General features: G+C 46.2%; 1 protein-coding gene across 4 annotated transcripts in view; it reads right to left on the reverse strand.

Annotated features, from left to right (window-relative positions):
* EFCAB8 (EF-hand calcium binding domain 8) overlaps window positions 1–19,326 on the reverse strand; it is a 67,061-nt gene that overhangs the window by 21,934 nt on the left and 25,801 nt on the right. For all 4 annotated transcript variants that reach the window (XR_014169677.1, XM_081916653.1, XM_081916652.1 and 1 more), the window contains exons 10-17: window positions 14,736–14,809; window positions 13,470–13,600; window positions 10,379–10,446; window positions 8,884–9,032; window positions 6,705–6,842; window positions 5,810–5,905; window positions 4,241–4,468; window positions 1,430–1,500 (exon numbers count right to left, since the gene is read on the reverse strand). Coding sequence is in view for 3 of the 4 variants with exons in the window: in XM_081916653.1 (XP_081772779.1) it covers window positions 1,430–1,500; window positions 4,241–4,468; window positions 5,810–5,905; window positions 6,705–6,842; window positions 8,884–9,032; window positions 10,379–10,446; window positions 13,470–13,600; window positions 14,736–14,809 (955 nt within the window). In the remaining variant the exon portion in view is untranslated. The remainder of the gene's footprint in view (window positions 1–1,429; window positions 1,501–4,240; window positions 4,469–5,809; window positions 5,906–6,704; window positions 6,843–8,883; window positions 9,033–10,378; window positions 10,447–13,469; window positions 13,601–14,735; window positions 14,810–19,326) is intronic.

The raw sequence follows: 19,326 nt of genomic DNA on the forward strand, positions 1-19,326 counted from the left end.
GCCAGAAGACTCTCAGCGCTGGACCTCAGTGTCCGGGCATAACGATGGGGGTGCAGACGCTCCTTCAGATATACTGGACCGAGGCTGTTTAGGGCTTTAATAGTCAGCACCAACACTTTGAATTGTGCTCGGAAACGTACTGGGAGCCAATGTAGGTCTTTCAAGACCGGTGTTATATGGTCTCAACAGCCACTCCCAGTCACCTATCTAGCTGCCGCATTCTGGATTAGTTGTAGTTTCCGGGTCACCTTCAAAGGGAGCCCTACGTAGAGCGCATTGCAGTAGTCCAAGCGGGAGATAACCAGAGCATGCACCACTCTGGCCAGACAGTCTGCGGGCAAGGAGGGTCTCAGCCTGCGTAACAGATGGAGCTGGTAAACAGCTGCCCTGGACACAGAATTGACCTGCGCCTCCATGGTCAGCTGTGAGTCCAAAATGACTCCCAGGCTGCGCACCTGGTCCTTCAGGGGCACAGTTAACCCATATTCACTCTTTGTTAAGATCTTAGAGCAGCCCCATGTGCATAATGGGGGAACTATTTTCATCCCTGCAAACGGAACAAAAACAGACAGGGCAAGTACAAACAGACTTTCACCTGCATGCCATTCTTCCAATCAAAATTCCCCCCCCCCAAAGCTGCTATTGACTTCAGAGGGGAAGAAAGGTATACCAGCAAACGTCTCCTTTCTCATACTGGAGGGTTTTATGCAAATGTTAATTTATACTGTATTTTTCCCTCCATAAGACACACTTTTTTCCTCCTAAAAAGTAAGGGGAAATGTCTGTGCATCTTATGGAGCCGAATTGCCCAAGGGCAAAAACCAGATCGTGTTTCTTTGTTTTTTTTTTAGAAAGAGGGAAGTGGGTGTTGAAACAAAGCCGCTGAGCAGCTGATCGGCAAGCGATCGGGAGGGAGATAAGGGACTCTAGAGATAAAAGAGGCTGCCTAGGAGGGGAGAGGTAAAAGTACGTGGATCTTCAGGATTTTTGCATTGTGTCACCCCAAATTCAACATCAGATCACATAGCATGTCCATGGCTACAGCCTGCACCAAAAAAAGCATGCACCCACTGTTTTGTGGGGCCGCAATGGCACAAAAACGTGGTTGCAAAGCACGGATCCACATGGATTCTCAGGATTTTTGCATTGGGTCACTCCAAACTCACCGTCAAATCACATGTCTGTGGCCACAGCATGAACCACAAAAATCATACACTCACTGTTTCATTCAGAATATATTTTTTTCTTGTCTTCCTCCTCTAAAAACAAGGTGCGTCTTATGGTCAGGTGCATCTTTTGGAGTGAAAAATACGGTGTTGCCCAAGTCTTTAAGTGTCTAGCAATGGCGTGGCCTTGAAGTGGAGAACATTGGAAGCCCCCCATCCCACCCCAGATCTCCCCCCCCCCCCAGCACTTGGTCTCTACTTACAGGTACCAGGTCACTCTCTTGCTCCACCCAGCCACGAAAATCTTCTGGTTCATGTACATGACGCAGCCGATCTATTGGGGAGATACAAAAGTGCAGAAAGCTGGTTATGCAGACAAACAAGGCGCACACAAAAGCCTGAGTTGATGCGTTTGGGAGTGAGAATGAGGCTGAGCAGATGAGAGACAGAGCCACGCCTGATTTCTGCCGAGATTTCCAAGGCTTTGGCTATGGGAGAAGCCAGTGCCTTTTGGGGTGTTGTTGCATCAACGGTGTGGGTTGTATACATGTGCTAAAAAACAATCTCTCAAAGGACCTGTTGATGGCATTTTACCATTGTACTGTGGAGAGTGTATTAACAAATGGTCTATGTGTGTGGTTTGGGAGCTGCACGGTCAGGGGGAAAACAACGCTGTCCAGGGTTGTAAAGACTGCGGAGAGAATAATTGGGTGCAGTCTTCCCACCTTGGATCAAATCTATGCTTCCAGGTGTCATAAGAAAGCTGCAGAGATAGCGCAGGATAGTGCACAACCCAGAAATGATCTCTTTCAGCTTCTGCCTTCTGGAAGAAGGTAAAGGTAAAGGGACCCCTGACCATTAGGTCCAGTCGTGGCAGACTCTGGGGTTACGGCGCTCATCTCGCTTTATTGGCTGAGGGAGCCGGTGTAGAGCTTCCGGGTCACGTGGCCAGCATGACTAAGCCACTTCTGGCAAACCAGAGCAGCGCATGGAAACGCCATTTACCTTCCCACCAGAGCGGTACCTATTTATCTACTTGTACTTTGAAGTGCTTTCGAACTGCTAGGTTGGCAGGAGCAGGGACCGAGCAACGGGAGCTCACCCTGTCATGGGGATTCGAACTGCCGACCTTCTGATCGGCAGGTCCTAGGCTCTGTGGTTTAGCAGAGTGCCACCCACATCCCCTGGAGCCCTCCAGGGTTATAAAGACTAGAACTAGCTGCCTGAGAAACAGTTTCTACCCAAATGCGATTTTCGTTTTAAACGCATTGTAAGGAGTCTGTATGGGAGTATATTGTATCAAAATGGGGTACCAGAGTTTTTAGGGGGCTAACCAGGCTGGGATAGCTGGGGTAGCAGGCTTGTTGTTTTTTGAATGTCTTATGTAGATTTTTCAATTTCCTTGTTCTGTATGGGACAATGAAAATAAAGACTATCGTATCGTATTGTAAATCCTAAAGACACCACAGTCTCCCCTGTCCCTCATTCTGGGGAAAGTGCCAGGAAGCCCTGGAATCTCGCACCGCCCAGAGATTGGGGTGGCATGCGAGAGTATGGCCGTGCAGTTAAGAGCAGGAATTCCTCACCAATGTCAGCGGCAGTTCTGGGTGTCTCGCTCTGGATAAAGCGCCTTGCCCAACCCTTTCCTCCCTGCCAGGTCAGACCCAGGAGCAGAACGGGGGGGGGGGGTGCCACTGCCCCGGCTGAGAGGGCAGGGCAGCCCCTGCCACGCAGATCAGCTCAGCCATTGCCCAGAATACTGTGGGGCATGGACTGGGCAGCAACATGTAAACACAGCAGATTCATAGAATCACAAAAGTGTAGAGTTTGAAGGGATTCGTGAAAAGGTTTCCCAGTATCCCCAGAGCACTTGGGAGGGAGTTGTGGCCAAGGCTTAGGGCCCTCGTATTTACAGGACCGCCTCTCCTGGTCTGCCCCACAGAGGACCTTAAGGTCCATGAATAACCATAGTTTAGAGGTCCTGGGCCCTAAGGAAGTCAGACTATCCTCCACCAGGGCCAGGGCCAGGGCCTTCTCAGTGATGGCTCCGACCTGGTGGAATGCTCTGTCCCAGGAGACCAGGGCCCTTCGGGATTTAACTTCCTTCCACAGGGCCTGTAAGACAGAGCTATTCTGCCTGGCCTTTAATTTGAATTCAGCCTGATCTTTTATTTCCCTTTTCTTCCCTCCCCCTCCCCTTGTATGAAGATCACCCACTCTGAGACCCCACAGCTAATTCTCCCCTGGTCTCCTTGCTAGCCCAAATAGGACCAATTTATCCAGCTAGCCCTGGGGATTATCTCATGCTTATTTCCCCTAAATTGATTTCTGAATTTTGAATTTTATTGTTATTCATGTTTTTATACTGTAGTTTATGCTGCTTTTACAATTAAATTCGTTGTTAGCCGCCCTGAGCCCGGTTTTTGAACCAGGAAGGGCGGGGTATAAATGAAAAATTATTATTATTATTATTATTATTATTATTATTATTATTATTATTATTCCGAGGTGGCCAGTCTCTGCTGCCTCCTGCATCCCCTCTGGAGGAGCAGCAGCAAAGGTATCTCTGGCTGAGAAGGGTTATCCAACCAGAATTGATGAGAAGATGGCAGCTGCCAGCAGCAAAAAGACTTTTGGATTAATTCGGCAGAAACACCAGCGTGTGAGGAGATGTTGCAAAGGACAGAGGGGAATCATACACCTAAAATCCACACAGAAACGCATCATTTTACTTCAGCTGGCTTGTGGGAACAACTCAGAGGCCGTGAAAGAAGGAAGGTTAACAACAGGAAGATTTAAAGGAACTATTAGAAATGACTATCAAGAGCAGTAGAGATATGAGATGATCAGAGGCCCCCCCTCCAACTTGAAGCATGGGAAGTCCCACTAAAAATATATATAATTCAGCAGAATATTTGGATTATTTGATATGTATAGGTATAATTTGGAATATTTAATGCGATTTGATTGGAGTGTTAAAATGGAAAACCTAATAAAAATGATTTTTTTAAAAAAAAAAAGAGAGAGAGAGAAGCGTTATCCAACCAGATTCTCATTTTGCCCCCTGCGCTGACCTCAGCCTTGTCGTCAAAAGGCAGCTCTATCAGGCAGGCACCGTTGTTGAAGTTCCACAATTTGATGGTCCCGTTTTTCAGGGCTGTGATCAGCCGCCTCTCAGGGGTATCAAAGGTCATTGCTGTGATTTCCACCGGCTGCCCTGACGAGGTGGAAAACTCCATCACTTTCTGCCCGGTCATGATATCCCAAACGGTGATGACCCCGCTGTAGCAGCCACTGACCACCTGTGGGAGAAAACCAGAGGGGATGGTTAACTCGAGAAGGTCGGTCAGATTCACCAAGGTGCATTTGCACACGCACTCTCCATTCGTTGAGAGTTCTCGCAACCAGAAAAAGAATTTAAAGCAAGCAAGGCCATCCTCCTTCAGTCACAAACACGCGGCAGGCCAGCGTTCATAAATGCACGACGCGACAATGTTTTGTTGCTCTTCCCAACTCTAAAACGAGAAAACCAGCAGGATACGAGATAGATGCAATCATCCAGAAAAACTTAAAAGAGCAGCAGGGGACTATTTAAATGAAACCATTGCAATTCAAAAAGTCGCAAAGCTGTTTCAAGCCTAGGGGAGCAAGCATTGTTCTCCTGAATAATAATGATGATGATAATAATAATAATAATAATTCATTATTTCTACCCCACCCATCTGGCTGGGTTTTCCCAGCCACTCTGGGCAGCTTCTAACAAAAGATTAAAAATACATTAAAACATAAGTCTTTTAAAATTTCCCTAAACAGGACTGCCTTCAGATGTCTTCTAAATGAATGGTAGAGAGGTTGCCTGACTTCTCAGGGAAGTGTATTCCACAAACAGGGAACCGCCACTGAGAAGATGCTCTCTCTATCCTTACGCATCTCTTAAACTGCAGGTAAGTTCATACAGAGAGAAACTGCATTCCACAGGACGTTCCACAGGGCGGGTGCCACTGCCGAGAAGGCCCCCTGCCTGGCTCCCTGTAACCTCGCTTCTCGCAGGGAGGGAACCGCCAGAAGGCCCTCAGTGCTGGACCTCAGTGTCCGGGCAGAACAATGGAGGTGGAGACGCTCCTTCAGATATACTGGACCGAGGCCGTTTAGGGCTTTAAAGGTCAGCACCAACACTTTGAATTGTGCTCGGAAACGTCCTGGGAGCCAATGTGGGTCTTTCAGGACCGGTGTTATATGGTCTCTGCGGCCGCTCCCAGTCACCAGTCTAGCTGCCGCATTCTGGATTAGTTGTAGTTTCCTGGTCACCTTCAAAGGTAGCCCCACGTAGAGCGCATTGCAGTAGTCCAAGCGAGAAATAATACAGTGGTACCTTGGGTTACCCACACTTCAGGTTACACACGCTTCAGGTTACAGACTCCACTAAGCCAGAAATAGTACCTCGGGTTAAGAACTTTGCTTCAGGTAGAGAACACTTTGGACATGCCCCTTTATTGTCCCTCTCCTCTCTGCCACCATTCCTGCTGAGAACGAACCAACCTGCCTTACAGCAGCTCACATCATTGGTCCACCTAGATGGTCCACGCTTTTTCCTCCCAGGTAAACATCCCCAGGTGCTTCCCTCTTCCCAGCCAGATGTTCACCTGCTTAAAGTTCTTGTTGTAGAGTGCACAGCACACCGGCTGGTCCTGGGTCTTGGCATCCAAGTCGACATACTCCACGCCGTAGAAAAAGCCAAGCTGCAGCAAAACAACACAGGAGATTTTCCCAGAGGAGCCAAGCCTGGGCCGAGGCACCTCGGAGCAGCTCTCCGACAGGAGAAATTGCCTAGAGGTGACCGTTCACCATTTGATGCCAACAAGCCCCACCCACCGCGCAAAAACTGTGCCCTGCAAGCAACAGACAGGCGTCAGAAACCCCAAAATTCTTTCTTCTTTCAATGAAAGAATGGCAAATTAAATTTTGTGAATATATATACATCTGGCAAGACTCACAGCTTCATAAGGGGACAATCGTACCAAAAATTATTAAAAGAATGGGGATGTGCTAAAGAGTGTATGAAAAAAAATTGTTCTGGAGTAAGTATATCAATATGTAATGAATGATGGTTTGCAGGGTTAAAGAAAGAAAAAAATGGTGCAAAAAGTATAAAGATAGAAGTAATCTACATTAGACACAACAATTTAGGAAGAGTTAAAATTTCGAGGTCTTAGAACAAAGGAAGGAAGTCAATATGTGTATATGTACGTAATGATTAGAATGATGATACGGTTTTATTTGTTGTTGTGTGTTTTAGTTTTTTTGGTTTTTTTTCTTGTGTTTTTTTCTTGTTTGTACTGCTCTATTTTGGAGTCAATGTTTGTAATTTTTGTTGTAATTTTGCATTGAAAAGAAAAAAGAAAAGAAACACTAAAATTCAAAATTATGCTAATAAACACAGTTTGCAAACTATGAGGCGGCAGCAGCAACAACCCAAGTCGAGAGAGGAGCCATTTCTCGCCTTCTGATCCCACGGTTCTTCGCCTTCCCCCTCCTCACCGTGTAAGTGGCGCAAATGATGTAATTGCAGGGCCGGTGGTAGTAGGTGGCTGAGATGGGGTAGTTGCCCAGGGGGACGTTCCTGCCGTGGATCGACTGCAGGCAGAAGTGATCCAGCAGATCCCAGACGCGGATGTTCTGAGAGAGAGGAGAGGGGAAGGCAGATGGCCTGAAAGGGCTGGAGCAGGGAGTCAATATAAACTCTTTATATCATACAGAACATGGAACCATATGAAATATGCACTCTCTGCACAACCAAAAAAACAGAAACCTTCTAAATCTCTGAAAGTCACAAAATATGCACTCTAATGCATAGAAGGTTTTCAAGAGAATCCATCAAGAGCGCATATTCCCACTCCGCGCTCCGAAGGCTTGCGGATAGCGGCCTGCAGGCTGAAGTCCGGGGAACGCAGCACCAACTCCCGCTGCGCGCCCCCTGGTCTTCAGGCAGCTATCCGCAAGCCTTTAGAGCCTAGTGGGAGTTCCCGCCGGGCTCAGAAGGCTTGCGGATAGCAGCAAGCTCCGGGAGCGAAGGCGAGGTATGGACTATATGGGATTGGCAGAAATGACTGGCAGAATCCGAGACCAGGGAGAAGAGTCGGTGGAAGAAGATTGGAAGAAATTTAAAGACTATCTACAGAAATATTGTAAAATTAATGAATGTTAGAATGATGTTGGATAGAAATTAAGTGGTTTCCAGCTGTAATGCTTTAAGAGAATATGAAAAAAGGGTTATAAACAGGTAAAAATCTAATGGTAAGGAATTGCTGAACCAACAATTTGAAGTGGAATACAAAAAAGGGAGGTATGAGGAGGTCCGGGAAACAAGCTAAAGGAAAACTAGCAATGGAAAATCTGTGTGTTTTTAACTATTTTTATTTTGTATTTTTGTTATTTTCTTCATTTTTATTGTAATACTTTAAAAAATCTTAATAAATATCCTATAAAAAAAAAAAGAAGGCGAGGTTGTGTGCAACCTCACCTTCACTCCAGGACCCGTTCTGGGGGCTGGGGTCAGGGGAAGCTCGGGCTTCTCCCGCCCCAGCCCCGCGGCTGAAAATGAAGCCAAGACAGCGAGCGGGATCCATCCCGCTCACTTTCTTGGCTTCTGCCAAAGCTGCGCACAGCCTCTCCCGGCTGGAGAGGTTGTGTGCGGCTAAAGAGGAAGCCAAGACAGCCAGCAGGATGGATCCCGCTTGCTTTCTTGGCTTCTTTGCTCTTTGGGGCTGGGGGAAAAAAATATTTTCCCCCTTTATTTCCCTCCCCCTAAAAACTAGGTGCGCCCTATGGTCCAGTGCGCCCTACGGAGCGAAAAATACGGTATATAAGGAGTTTATTCTGACATCGCATTGTTGTACTTGGTCATCGCGTTGCCTTTGGATATTACTGATATTTGTTCGCAACACAGGGCTTTAATTGTTTGGCAATCCCTGGTGGGCAGAGTTGCTCGGGGGCTGCTTGGAGGTTTCCCATAATGGGCCCCTGCGCGGCCACTGTGAGCATCAAAAAAGATCCTGGTTGCTGGATGAGGCCAATGGCCCATCTTGTCCAGCATCCTGTTCTCAAAGCAGCTGTTGGAACAGTCGAACTCTGCTCCAGGGCGGGTTAAATAGACCTCCAGTTAAAAGCTCTAGGCCTCCAGCCCCACCCTTCCTTTAAAAAAAAAAAAATTTTTTTATTGATTTTCCATTAAACATGCATACATACATACATACATACATACATACCTTGTACAAATAAATCTCATATTTATCTAAGCTCTGCCGAGCTTCGGACTTCCCTCCATTCCTTCGGTAAGTGTCATATAGTTTCTAACATTGCACATTTTGTATATTTTGCTTTGTCTATCATATGCTGTTAGAGTTATTCTAACCCTGCCAGTGTCTTTAATGTTTTACAATTGTCTCTTATATACATCAAGTATTTACTCCAACTTTCTTGAAACTTCTGTTCATCCTGGTCTCTTAGTTTTCCTGATATTCTAGCCAGCTCTGCATAATTCATCATTTTGACCTGCCATTCCTTAATGTTTTCCAGTTCTGGGCCAACATAGTTCTTGCCGCCGTCGTGGCATATAGCCCCACCCTTCCACTTCCTGGGGACGGACAGGGATCCCCCACATTTCCAAGCAGGTGCAAGGGGCATTCCCTTTCCCCGCCTCTTGCACCCAAACCCCTACTTTGTCTTTGGAGACGCTGACGATGGTGTTCCTCTGCCCGTTGATCATGATGTGGGTGACAGCCGTGGAGTGGCCCTTCATCTGCGTGATGGGGCTGCTGGTTACATAGGGGTTCCAGATGCGGACTAGGGGCTCGTACCCTCCCGTCACTGGCAAAAGAGAAAACGCATCTCAGGAGCTCCGGCAGAATCACTCCACTTTTGCCATTTCCTGTATACCTGAAGGAGCGTCTCCACCCCCAACATCCAGCCCAGACACTGAGGTCCAGCGCTGAGGGCCTTCTGGCGGTTCCCTCACTGTGAGAAGCCAAGTTACAGGGAACCAGGCAGAGGGCCTTCTCGGTGGTGGCACCCGCCCTGTGGAACGCCCTCCTACCAGATGTCAAAGAGAAGAACAACTACCAGACTTTTAGAAGACATCTGAAGGCAGCCCTGCTCCGGGAAGCTTTTAATGTGTGACATTTTAATGTATTTTTAATCTTTGTTGGAAGCTGCCCAGAGTGGTTGGGAAGGCCCAGCCAGATGGGCGGGGTATAAGTTATAAATTATTATTATCAGTAGTTTTTTTTCTTAAAAAAATTGTTTAGGGGTACTCTCATTTTCCTACTCATATTAAAATACTGCCCCTCAATGAGGCCAAACTTGGTTCACAAAATGTTTAGGGGTATGCGTACCCCCAGAATAAAAACACTGATTATTATTATTATTATTATTATTATTATTATTATTATTATTATATTGTTGTTGTTGTTGTTGTTTTATGTTCTAACTGCAGCATTAGAAAATACATCCCATCAGTGGCACCGTTAGCGGGACCTGCAGCCACTTTTAAGAAAGCCTAGCCAGATTATTATTATTATTATTATTATTATTATTATTATTATTATTATATTTCATTTGCGGGGCGCACTGACTGATCGATCTGCGGAACCGTCTGCATCGCTTTTTTGGGGCAGCCATCGCAAAGCATAAGCTGATGACAATAGTGCAGAAGGACTGCAGTAGACAGATCAGAACAACGCAGGTCCCTCATCCCTTATTTAGGGCCTTCAAATTTAAAACAAACACCTTGCATTACGAACAGAAAGGAGCCAGGAGCCAGTTCAGTTGTTTCAAGGGCAGTGTTTTGCCTCTGCTCTCCATCATCTCAGACCTCCAGAGGGATGCTGAGACATTTGGAGAATAAATTTGCGGTTTTATATTTTGATTTTGTTCTGTGAACTACCCTGAGAGCTCATAGGGCGGTGTATATAAATTCAATAAATAAAATAAAATTATAAACTAACTGGGTCACACCCTTCTTCCTGGTTAACCACCAGGGCAGAAAGGCCGTTTCGGTGCCTCGACTGGGTTAGAAACAAGACTCGACCGGATCCAAGTAAATCGTTGCCAACTGAGAATACCTGAAGGTGCCGTTCTCTCAGGCACCTGGTCCCCAAACTGGATACCGGCTCCAGAAGGAGGCGGTTTTAACGAGCCGTTTCTAAAGAACGTACCAAGAATGTTCATTTCCGAGGAATAGTCAAAGCAAAGGATGCCTTTCTTCAGAACGATCACCGCTGATCTGGGACAAATGGAAGAGGGGAGGTGTCGATTAAGTACGCCCGTCTCTCTTCTTTTTCTTTCAAAAATAAATGGCTGGCTGGCTTTCTGAAGAACCGGGCCAGAAAGACATCCGCCTAAAGCATGGTGGGCTGCCGGACATTTTGCATGATCCAGGAAGGAGCAGAGGCGCAGAGCTCCACCTGGATTTCTGCAGCAAGTCTGAAGATTGCAAAGTGCACCACCGCACATCTGACCAAGTAGGTTCTTGCCTAAGAAACCTCAAGGCAACATGAGGCCCGTCCTGTGTCTAGAAACTAGACCGTCCTCTTTGAAAACCCACTCTTTACTGCTGAATTGGAGCTAACGTCAATCTGAGGAAAATCTGGCTGAAGTTTTCTCTGATTCAGCGGTAAAGATGAGGTTTTCCAAGGGGGAAGATGTGGGACGAGTGGGAGTCTGGATGAGCTCTAAACCTGCTATCCTTTAAATCAGTGTTTCTCCACCTGTGGGTCCCCAGATGTTGTTGGACTACAACTCCCATCATTCCTAGCCAGCATGACAACATCTGGGGACCCAAAGGTGGAGAACCGCTGCTTTAAATGCTTTCATTTCACACCATTCTACTATAAACTGAAAACAGATATGTTGGATGCACCCTTGTTAACGATGAAAATCCTTTTCATAAAAACATTTTGTTTAAAAAACCTAATTATTGCTCCGAAAGAGAACGATGAAGTGCAACACCACCATCTGCTGTCCAGTTCCTGGAACTGCAACCTTGAACTTTTGGTGATAGTAATTCCTGGCTCTTGCAAGCAAAAGGCCACTGACATTATCCCCCCTTATTTCAAGCCAGGGAGGCGGCTGAGATGGAGCTCGCCTAAGACCACTGAGTATTCTGCTCTGGTCAGACCTCACCTGGAGTACTGTGTCCAGTTCTGGGCACCACAGTTCAAGAAGGACACTGACAAACTGGAACGTGTCCAGAGGAGGGCAACCCAAATGGTCAAAGGCCTGGAAACGATGCCTTATGAGGAACGGCTAAGGGAGCTGGGCATGTTTAGCCTGGAGAAGAGGAGGTTAAGGGGTGATATGATAGCCATGTTCAAATATATAAAAGGATGTCACATAGAGGAGGGAGAAAGGTTGTTTTCTGCTGCTCCAGAGAAGCAGACACGGAGCAATGGATCCAAACTACAAGAAAGAAGATTCCACCTAAACATTAGGAAGAACTTCCTGACAGTAAGAGCTGTTCGACAGTGGAATTTGCTGCCAAGGAGTGTGGTGGAGTCTCCTTCTTTGGAGGTCTTTAAGCAGAGGCTTGACAACCATATGTCAGGAGTGCTCTGATGGTGTTTCCTGCTTGGCAGGGGGTTGGACTCGATGGCCCTTGTGGTCTCTTCCAACTCTATGATTCTATGATTCTATGAGTGTGTGGGAAAGAAGAGATTCAAACCAGGAAATTTAGGATTCAGAGCTGGCTTAAAGGTAAAGGGACCCCTGACCATTAAGGTCCAGTCGTGGCTGACTCTGGGGTTGTGGCGCTCATCTCGCTTTACTGGCCGAGGGAGCCAGCGTACAGCTTCCGGGTCATGTGGCCAGCATGACTAAGCCGCTTCTGGCGAACCAGAGCAGTGCACGAAAACGCCATTTACCTTCCCGCCGGAGTGGTACCTATTTATCTACTTGCACTTTGACGTGCTTTCGAACTGCTAGGTTGGCAGGAGCAGGGACCGAGCAACGGGAGCTCAGCCCGCCGCGGGGATTCAAACCGCCGACCTTCTGATCGGCAACTCCTGTGGTTTAACCCACAGCACCACCACCACCAAACTCCCTAACCAAGTTTGTCCAAGGGAATAATTTGCCCTGCTTTGCCCTTGTAAACCAGAAACTGGGCCACTCAGGAGGCAAGGTGAGGAGGATGCCTCAGGCGGCAGGCTCCGGAGAAACAGCAGATCCCAGGGCGGTTCTCTATTCCCTGCAATGTAGATCTTCAATCACTCCTCCTTCCCATTTTGTGCCCTGACAAGAAAGGTAATGCCTTCTTGCGGAACAGGAACTCTTGTCCTGATTTTGCAGAGAAGGGGAGAGGAGAGGGCAGCTCTTCCCACAGGTCCTTTGGGGGCGGGAGGCCAGCTCATGCCTTCTCCCCATGGGAGATTTAAGCATTTCTCGGAGAGAGGATGCCAGCGCCTTGTCAATTTCACTTCCCCGGCTGAAATCAGAGTAGAGGAGAAACTGGCTATACCTGCAAATCCTGGGAGGTTCTGTCCTCCCCAAAGTAACGTTTAAAAAAAAGACCTCCAGATTTAAAAATTTAACCTTTAAAGCCCTAAATGGTCTAGGACCCTCATACCTATGGGACCACCTCTCCTGGTATGCCCCACAGAGGACCTTCAAACAAAAGCATCTTGAAGGTCCCAGGCCACAGGGAGGTTAGGCTGGCCTCAACCAGAGCCAGGGCTTTTTCGGCTGTGGCTCCGACGTGGTGGAACGCTCTGTCACAAGAGACTAGGGCCCTGTGGGACTTGACATCTTTCTGCAGGGCCTGCAAGACGGAGCTGTTCCACCTGGCCTTTGGCCAAGGCACAGCCTGACCCCCTCTCTCCTTCTGTAAACTTCATAGAACTCTAGCCCAATGGTTGCCATGAATTTGATTCTGAATTGATTTTAGAATGAATTGATTTTAGGATGCTGTGTTACTTTGATTGTTGTTAGCCGCTCTGAGCCCAGCTTCAGCTGGGGAGGGCGGGATATAAATAAATTATTATTATTATTATTATTATTATTATTATTATTATTATTATTATTATTAATTCCCAGGGGCCTTTCTGGGACTCAGATTTCCCATTTGAAAGGTCCCTTGGAAACTCTTGTGCATTTACAGCCTCGGCCACAAATTCCTGATGGATATTTCCTGTATTTTATGGCTCTCTGAAGTTTCTGACCCTTTCCCTACCCAGCTTCCAGTGGAAACAGTAACGGCATTTCAATCCCACCTTGGGTTCATTTCCAGAGCAGAGAGAAAAAGGCCTCTCTTACTGGGTTTTACCAATGTTATGCAGCGGGAGAGAGGTGAGGGCCATGGCAGTCTTCTCGGCTGGCGTGCAGGAGGCAACCAGGTTCAGCTGCGGGATGTACTTGATCTGTTGGCACCAGTCTCCGTGCAAAGCCTGGAGGGGAGGGAGAGGAGGAGGAGGAGGAAGAAGAAGGCTAAACTTTGCAAAAAGAAAGGCCAGAGAGCCGTTAACTAAAAGGAGCGCTCTATCTGCCTGCATGCCATCTTTTGGAAATCCCAAAGGAGATGTGTACGCATTAACCTGCTTAAAATGCACGCTGGGTCCTTCTTTTGTCTCAATTCAGTTCAAAGCTGGTTTGGAGGCAAACGTAACATAAGAAAAGACATGCATTGTGGCTAACATCATGCATGAGCCTCTTCCCAAAGATGCAGATTAATTGAAGTGTGTACACAGCCCTTTAGATTCCTCCCTTGACCAGAAAGCTCTCGCTTTCTAAATTAACAGGAAGGAGAAAGGTTGCTGTTTTCATGGTAATGGAAATTAATGTGTCTTCGTCCCCTGTTTCCCAACCTGCTTTTCTCCAATGTCATGCCTGGTCAAATAGGTTTTGCAGGGTTTTGAAGCAATTCCAGGAGATGCAAAACCCATATACCAGAGGCAAGAGTCTGTGCAGAACATGAGCACAGATCCCCATTTCAAGCTCCCTGGAAGACGGCTAACGTCTGTCTCCAGCCTTAATCATCTGTTGTCTCGGCGAATTTGTAAAAGGTGTATTCATTTTGGCTTGAACGAGAGACAGAGAGGAGAACTAAGCAAAGCTCACTTTCTCAGGACCTTTCCATGATTTGGCAATCCAGATTATAGCGGCAAGGCTAGGAGGAGCAGGTACCTGGAACAGCCAAAGGCCCGCAGCTTGGATGAATACTGGTGCCACCCACCACTTGCCCATCAGTGGAAAACTTAGTGGAATTTAAGCCCCCTCTGAGGTACAGCAGATGCCAACATCGTACCTGTTCTTCCAAGATTTCACAGGGAACTTGAATTAGCAAAGAGAACTGCAAATTTGTAAGTCTGCCGCCTTACTCTATTTTATTGTGATATTTTAATTGCTTTGGGGGTTTTATCACACACATATTTATTATTTATTTTGATCGTTTTCACTGCGGTCCTTAAAAAGAGAGTAAAGGTTAGGATAGAAACACATTTAATAAATCAATATTAAAAGCAGGGAGCGCCTGGCAGAAATCACCCTAACTCTGGAGCAGGCAGGTTCATGGGGAAAACTCACAGGGACATGGAAATTCCTGTATTGTTCGGCCTTGTTTTTCAGGAGGATGTGGACGGGGACTCTAGACATGCCACCTGTGAGGACAAGATCCAGGGAAAAACATTGTGCACCAGCAGAGCCCAGTAGAGCCAAAATATAATGCATTGACTCTACTCCCTCGTTTGTGACTGTTAATCCACAACAGATTAGTAATAATAATAATAATAATAATAATAATAATAATAATAATGTATTACATTTACCCCACCCACCTGACTGGGTTGGCCCAGCCACTCTCAGTACCCTCCAAGGAAATATAAAAGAACACACGATACATCAGAAATTGAACGTTTCCCAATACAGGGCCGCCTTCGGATACCCACAAAAGGTTGTATAATGGGTTACCTCTTTGACATCCGACTGGAGGGCTGAGAATTGGCTAAAAGCACAAGTTGGAGTTCATAGTTCGCACATTCCACTAAGCCATGGTCTGTTTCACAAACTATGAGCTGCCCCACAGGCAACTGAGGAAACATTGGCTTGTTTCTATAATAATAATAATAATAATAATAATAATAATAATAATAATAATAATAATATCTTTATTGTCATTGCCCCCTCTCGGGGACAACGAAATTACTTCTCCAGAGTTTGCTTTGTTTTCCAGCTGCTAAACTACCTTTGTAGTTTAGTTTAGTTTAGTTTAGTTTAGTTTAGTTTAGTTTAGTTTAGTTTAGTTTAGTGAATGTCTGGGGTGGGGTATCTGTGTGGCGTAGGAAGGGGGGTGCGGTAGGGGGCGGTTCGCCCCGGGTGTCACCCGGAGGGGGTGACAAACTGGAAAAAATAAGTACAGTGGATGCTCGGGTTGCGAACGTGATCCATGCGGGAGGCATGGGCAGGGTTCTCATATGACGTTGGGCCATAGACCTGTAGCTTAGTAAACCATGGCATACCATTACATGTAAACAAAACCAATCTCTCTCTGAAGGTCTGATCTGGAGTAATGGATCTACAACCTTAACAGAGTCCTTACTTGGCGCTCACTTGCTACAACTGTGTTGGTTTCTGCTTTCTTCTCTGTGCAGCGAAGTGCTTGTCACGAGACAGGTTGTTTACATTCCACAGAGTCTGTACTGTTGGAGGTTTTCCCACGGGAACGGGAGACTGGATGTGACGTATACTGGTTTCCTGTTTTTCACTGTTCTTTGCAGTTTCAGTTTGTGATTCTCTCCGTGCTTTTGAGGAGAGATGACGCTTTCTCTGCTCCGGCAGAGGGAAAATGTTTTTCTGTAACTTACCAGCTTTGAACTGTAAATAAAGTAGTATAGAGCATGTTGGCTCATACTTTTCATCATTCCGCTGTGCACTGGACACTGCTTATCCCCAACATTTGGTTCCGGGCCCAGAGAAACGCAGTGTTTTGAGAATGGACTCCAGAAGTCGGGCTCCTGGCAAAGGAACAAAGGAGCAAGAAACGGAGTGCCGGCAAAGTATCGGAACAGCGGCAGAGGCACGGATCGCAAGGTATCTGCTCTGCGCGTCAAAATGATTGATGAAGGTATGTGCTACTGCTCCGGGCAGCCTGCCAGCTTCTAATTAATGGCTTTATGGCTGGACTTTGAACTTTTAATAGCCGGTTTTTGCCGTGGCACAGGCAAATGGCTAAAAGCAACACTTTCCTATGCTGGGGGAAATCGAAAGTAACTTTTACAAATGCTGTTGGAGCAAGCAGCTGCAGATGTGACGCAGCAAGAATTAAAGGGCAACATAGAGAAAGCACTTGGGGACTTTCACTTTTGAGCTTGCTTTTGGAATGAGGTTTCAAGCAGCTGCAGATAAGCAAAGCAGTTAAAGAGAACAGCAGCACAGGCAAGGCAGAGGCTGTTTTGATTTTGCTTTTGGATTGAAGCAGCTGTACACAAACGCAGCATGTATAAAGCAGTCTGATTTAAAGCAGCAGTGATGGCTAGCTGCAGAAGGCTGGATGAGGCAAGTGGGGAATTTCATACCACTGATCAGCCAAATGCTCAACTCACAGTAGCTTGTGATACTGCCATGATTCAGAATGAAGCAGATCGGCGGGGTGATAGCTGCATGGGAAAGGGGGAGTCTTCACAGACGTCATCCCATAGTGCAGTGGAACCACCAGATGGCGCCAAAGCTTTGAAGGCAGTGAAATGCTACTCGTGTGGACGTCTAGGCCATATGAAAAGGGAATGCAAATATCCCAGGGCCAAGACAGAGCAGCGCAGCGGAAGCTCATCGCGTGGAAAAGGCCAGAGCAAAGGCAAAGGTCCGGTGTCCAGGACAACGCAGCACAAGGCAATGGTCTCACGCTTCGCTCCAAAGGTTGCAGAGGTTGCAGAGGTTGCAGAGGTCCAGAAGACGTCTAGATCTTTCTTCGTTGTTGATTCAGCGGCAACGCATCACATGTGCAACGATAAGAGACTGTTCGTGTCTTTTACACCGCAGGAAGGTGCAATTCACCAGGCGGATGACCACACTATCCCCAGTAAAGGCTATGGAACTGTTGTTCTTCACAGTTTGGACTTATCGATACAGGATGTGCTTTATGTGCCGGATGCGAAACATAATCTGCTCAGCGTTGGACAGCTGATTGAGAAGAAGATTGACGTTTCCTTTAAAAACAATAGATGCATCATCACTAAGAAAAATGATTATCAATTGTATGCTGAATTTGTTGGTCGTTTGTTTCTTTTGTATTATGATGATGTTGTGCAGGATGACACTTGTTGCATTGCAGGTTCTAACAAAAGTTTGCATGCAGAATGTATTCACGATTTTCACAGGAAATTTGGTCATTTGCATTTTGAGGCAGTATCTAAAATGCCTGCCTTGGTTGAAGGTATGACTATTAAACCCTGCAGGTACCACATGAAGTGCAAGGCATGCGCAGCAAACAAGGTGAAAATGGCTGCGAAAGGTAAGGTGTCTAGTAGGCAAGCTACAGAACCATACCAAATTATTCATGCTGATTTGGTTGGACCACTAGCGCCCTCTTTGGGTGGAAATAGGTACTTCATGGTTCTCGTTGATGCATTTTCCAGGTATATTTTTGTGTACAATCTCAAGCAGAAATCAGAGGCTTTTCCTAGGTTCAAGGAATTCTGTGCTTGGTTGGGAAATGTGCATGGTAAGAAGATAAAAATTCTTTTCACTGACCGGGGGGGAGAATTCACTTCTCAGCAGTTTGAAACTTTTCTGGCTGAGAAAGGAATTCAACACGATTTGTCTAGTCCTCGCTCGCCATGGCAGAATGGACTTGCGGAGCGAGCAAATCAAACATTGCTTCAAGGGTTAAAAACCTTGCTGCATGATGCAAATCTTCCAGAGAGTTATTGGGCCGAAGCTCTCTCATGTTTCACTTACAGTTATAATCGCAGGTTATCTTCAGCGATTGGTTGTACCCCCTATGAGAAGATGTTTGGCAAGAAGCCATACATCAAACACATGAAAATTTTTGGTTCTGACATGTGGGTTCACTCACCACAAAACTCCAAGTTAGACAAGCGTGGATTGCATGGTATCTTTCTAGGTTATCAGAAAGGGTCTTACAGAATAATGTTGACTGACTCTAAGGAAATTAAGCTCACAAGAAGTGTTGAGTACAATGCCAAGTGGGGGGAGAATGTGGGAATTTTCCAATGTTATCCTGATGACAGTGATGAGACTGAGGATAGTCAAAAGCAACCACAACAACCCACACCCACTGATGAAGGTTCTGATTCTGAGTCTGAAACTGAATCGGGTGATTCAGAGGATTTCAAGAGTGCGAAAGCCTCTATGCGACCCTCTGAAAGCTCTGATCAAGAATTGGAGGAACCATTGTTCACAATAGGTCACTTTTCTCCTAAGAAGGAAGAGGAAAGTGTTGAAGACTTAAGGCTAATTCGAAGGTCACAGAGAGCCACAAAAGGCAGACCTCCAAAGAGATTTGCTGATGAGTTTGCTAACATAGCAGTGACAGCTGTTAAAAGCTCCAAGAAGATTTTTGAACCTTCAAGTTTCCAAGAAATCCAGGATTTGGATTCAAAGGAAGCTGAGCCATGGTTAAATGCCATGAAGGCTGAGCTTGATTCCTTGGAAAGGAACAAAACATGGGACCTAGTTCCAGTAGTTCCAGGAATGAAATTGCTTGGAAGCAAATGGGTCTTCAAAGCGAAGACTGATCAAAATGGCAAGATAGTCAGACACAAAGCCAGATTGGTAGCCAGAGGTTTTGCTCAGGTACCAGGTGAAGACTATCACAAGACCTACTCACCCACAGTGAGGTATGAGAGCATTAGGCTTATGCTCAAGCTAGCTGCAGAGGAAAATCTACACATTAGTCACCATGATGTGAATACAGCTTTTCTGTATGGATCTCTAAATGAATCACTTTATATGCTTCCACCTGATGGCGTACAGGTAAAACAGGGATTTGTTTGTGCTCTGAAAAAATCCCTTTATGGTCTCAAACAAAGTGCACGGTGTTGGCACACAAAACTCACTGAAGTATTGTTTTCTCTAGGTTTTAAGCAAGGGAAAGCTGATCCATGTGTATTTGTCAAAGAGGAGGGGCAAAAGAAACTGTATTGTTTGTTTTATGTTG

The sequence above is a fragment of the Podarcis melisellensis genome, assembly GCF_964234715.1.
Source record: "Podarcis melisellensis genome assembly, chromosome: 6".
NCBI classification, from domain to species: domain Eukaryota; kingdom Metazoa; phylum Chordata; class Lepidosauria; order Squamata; family Lacertidae; genus Podarcis; species Podarcis melisellensis.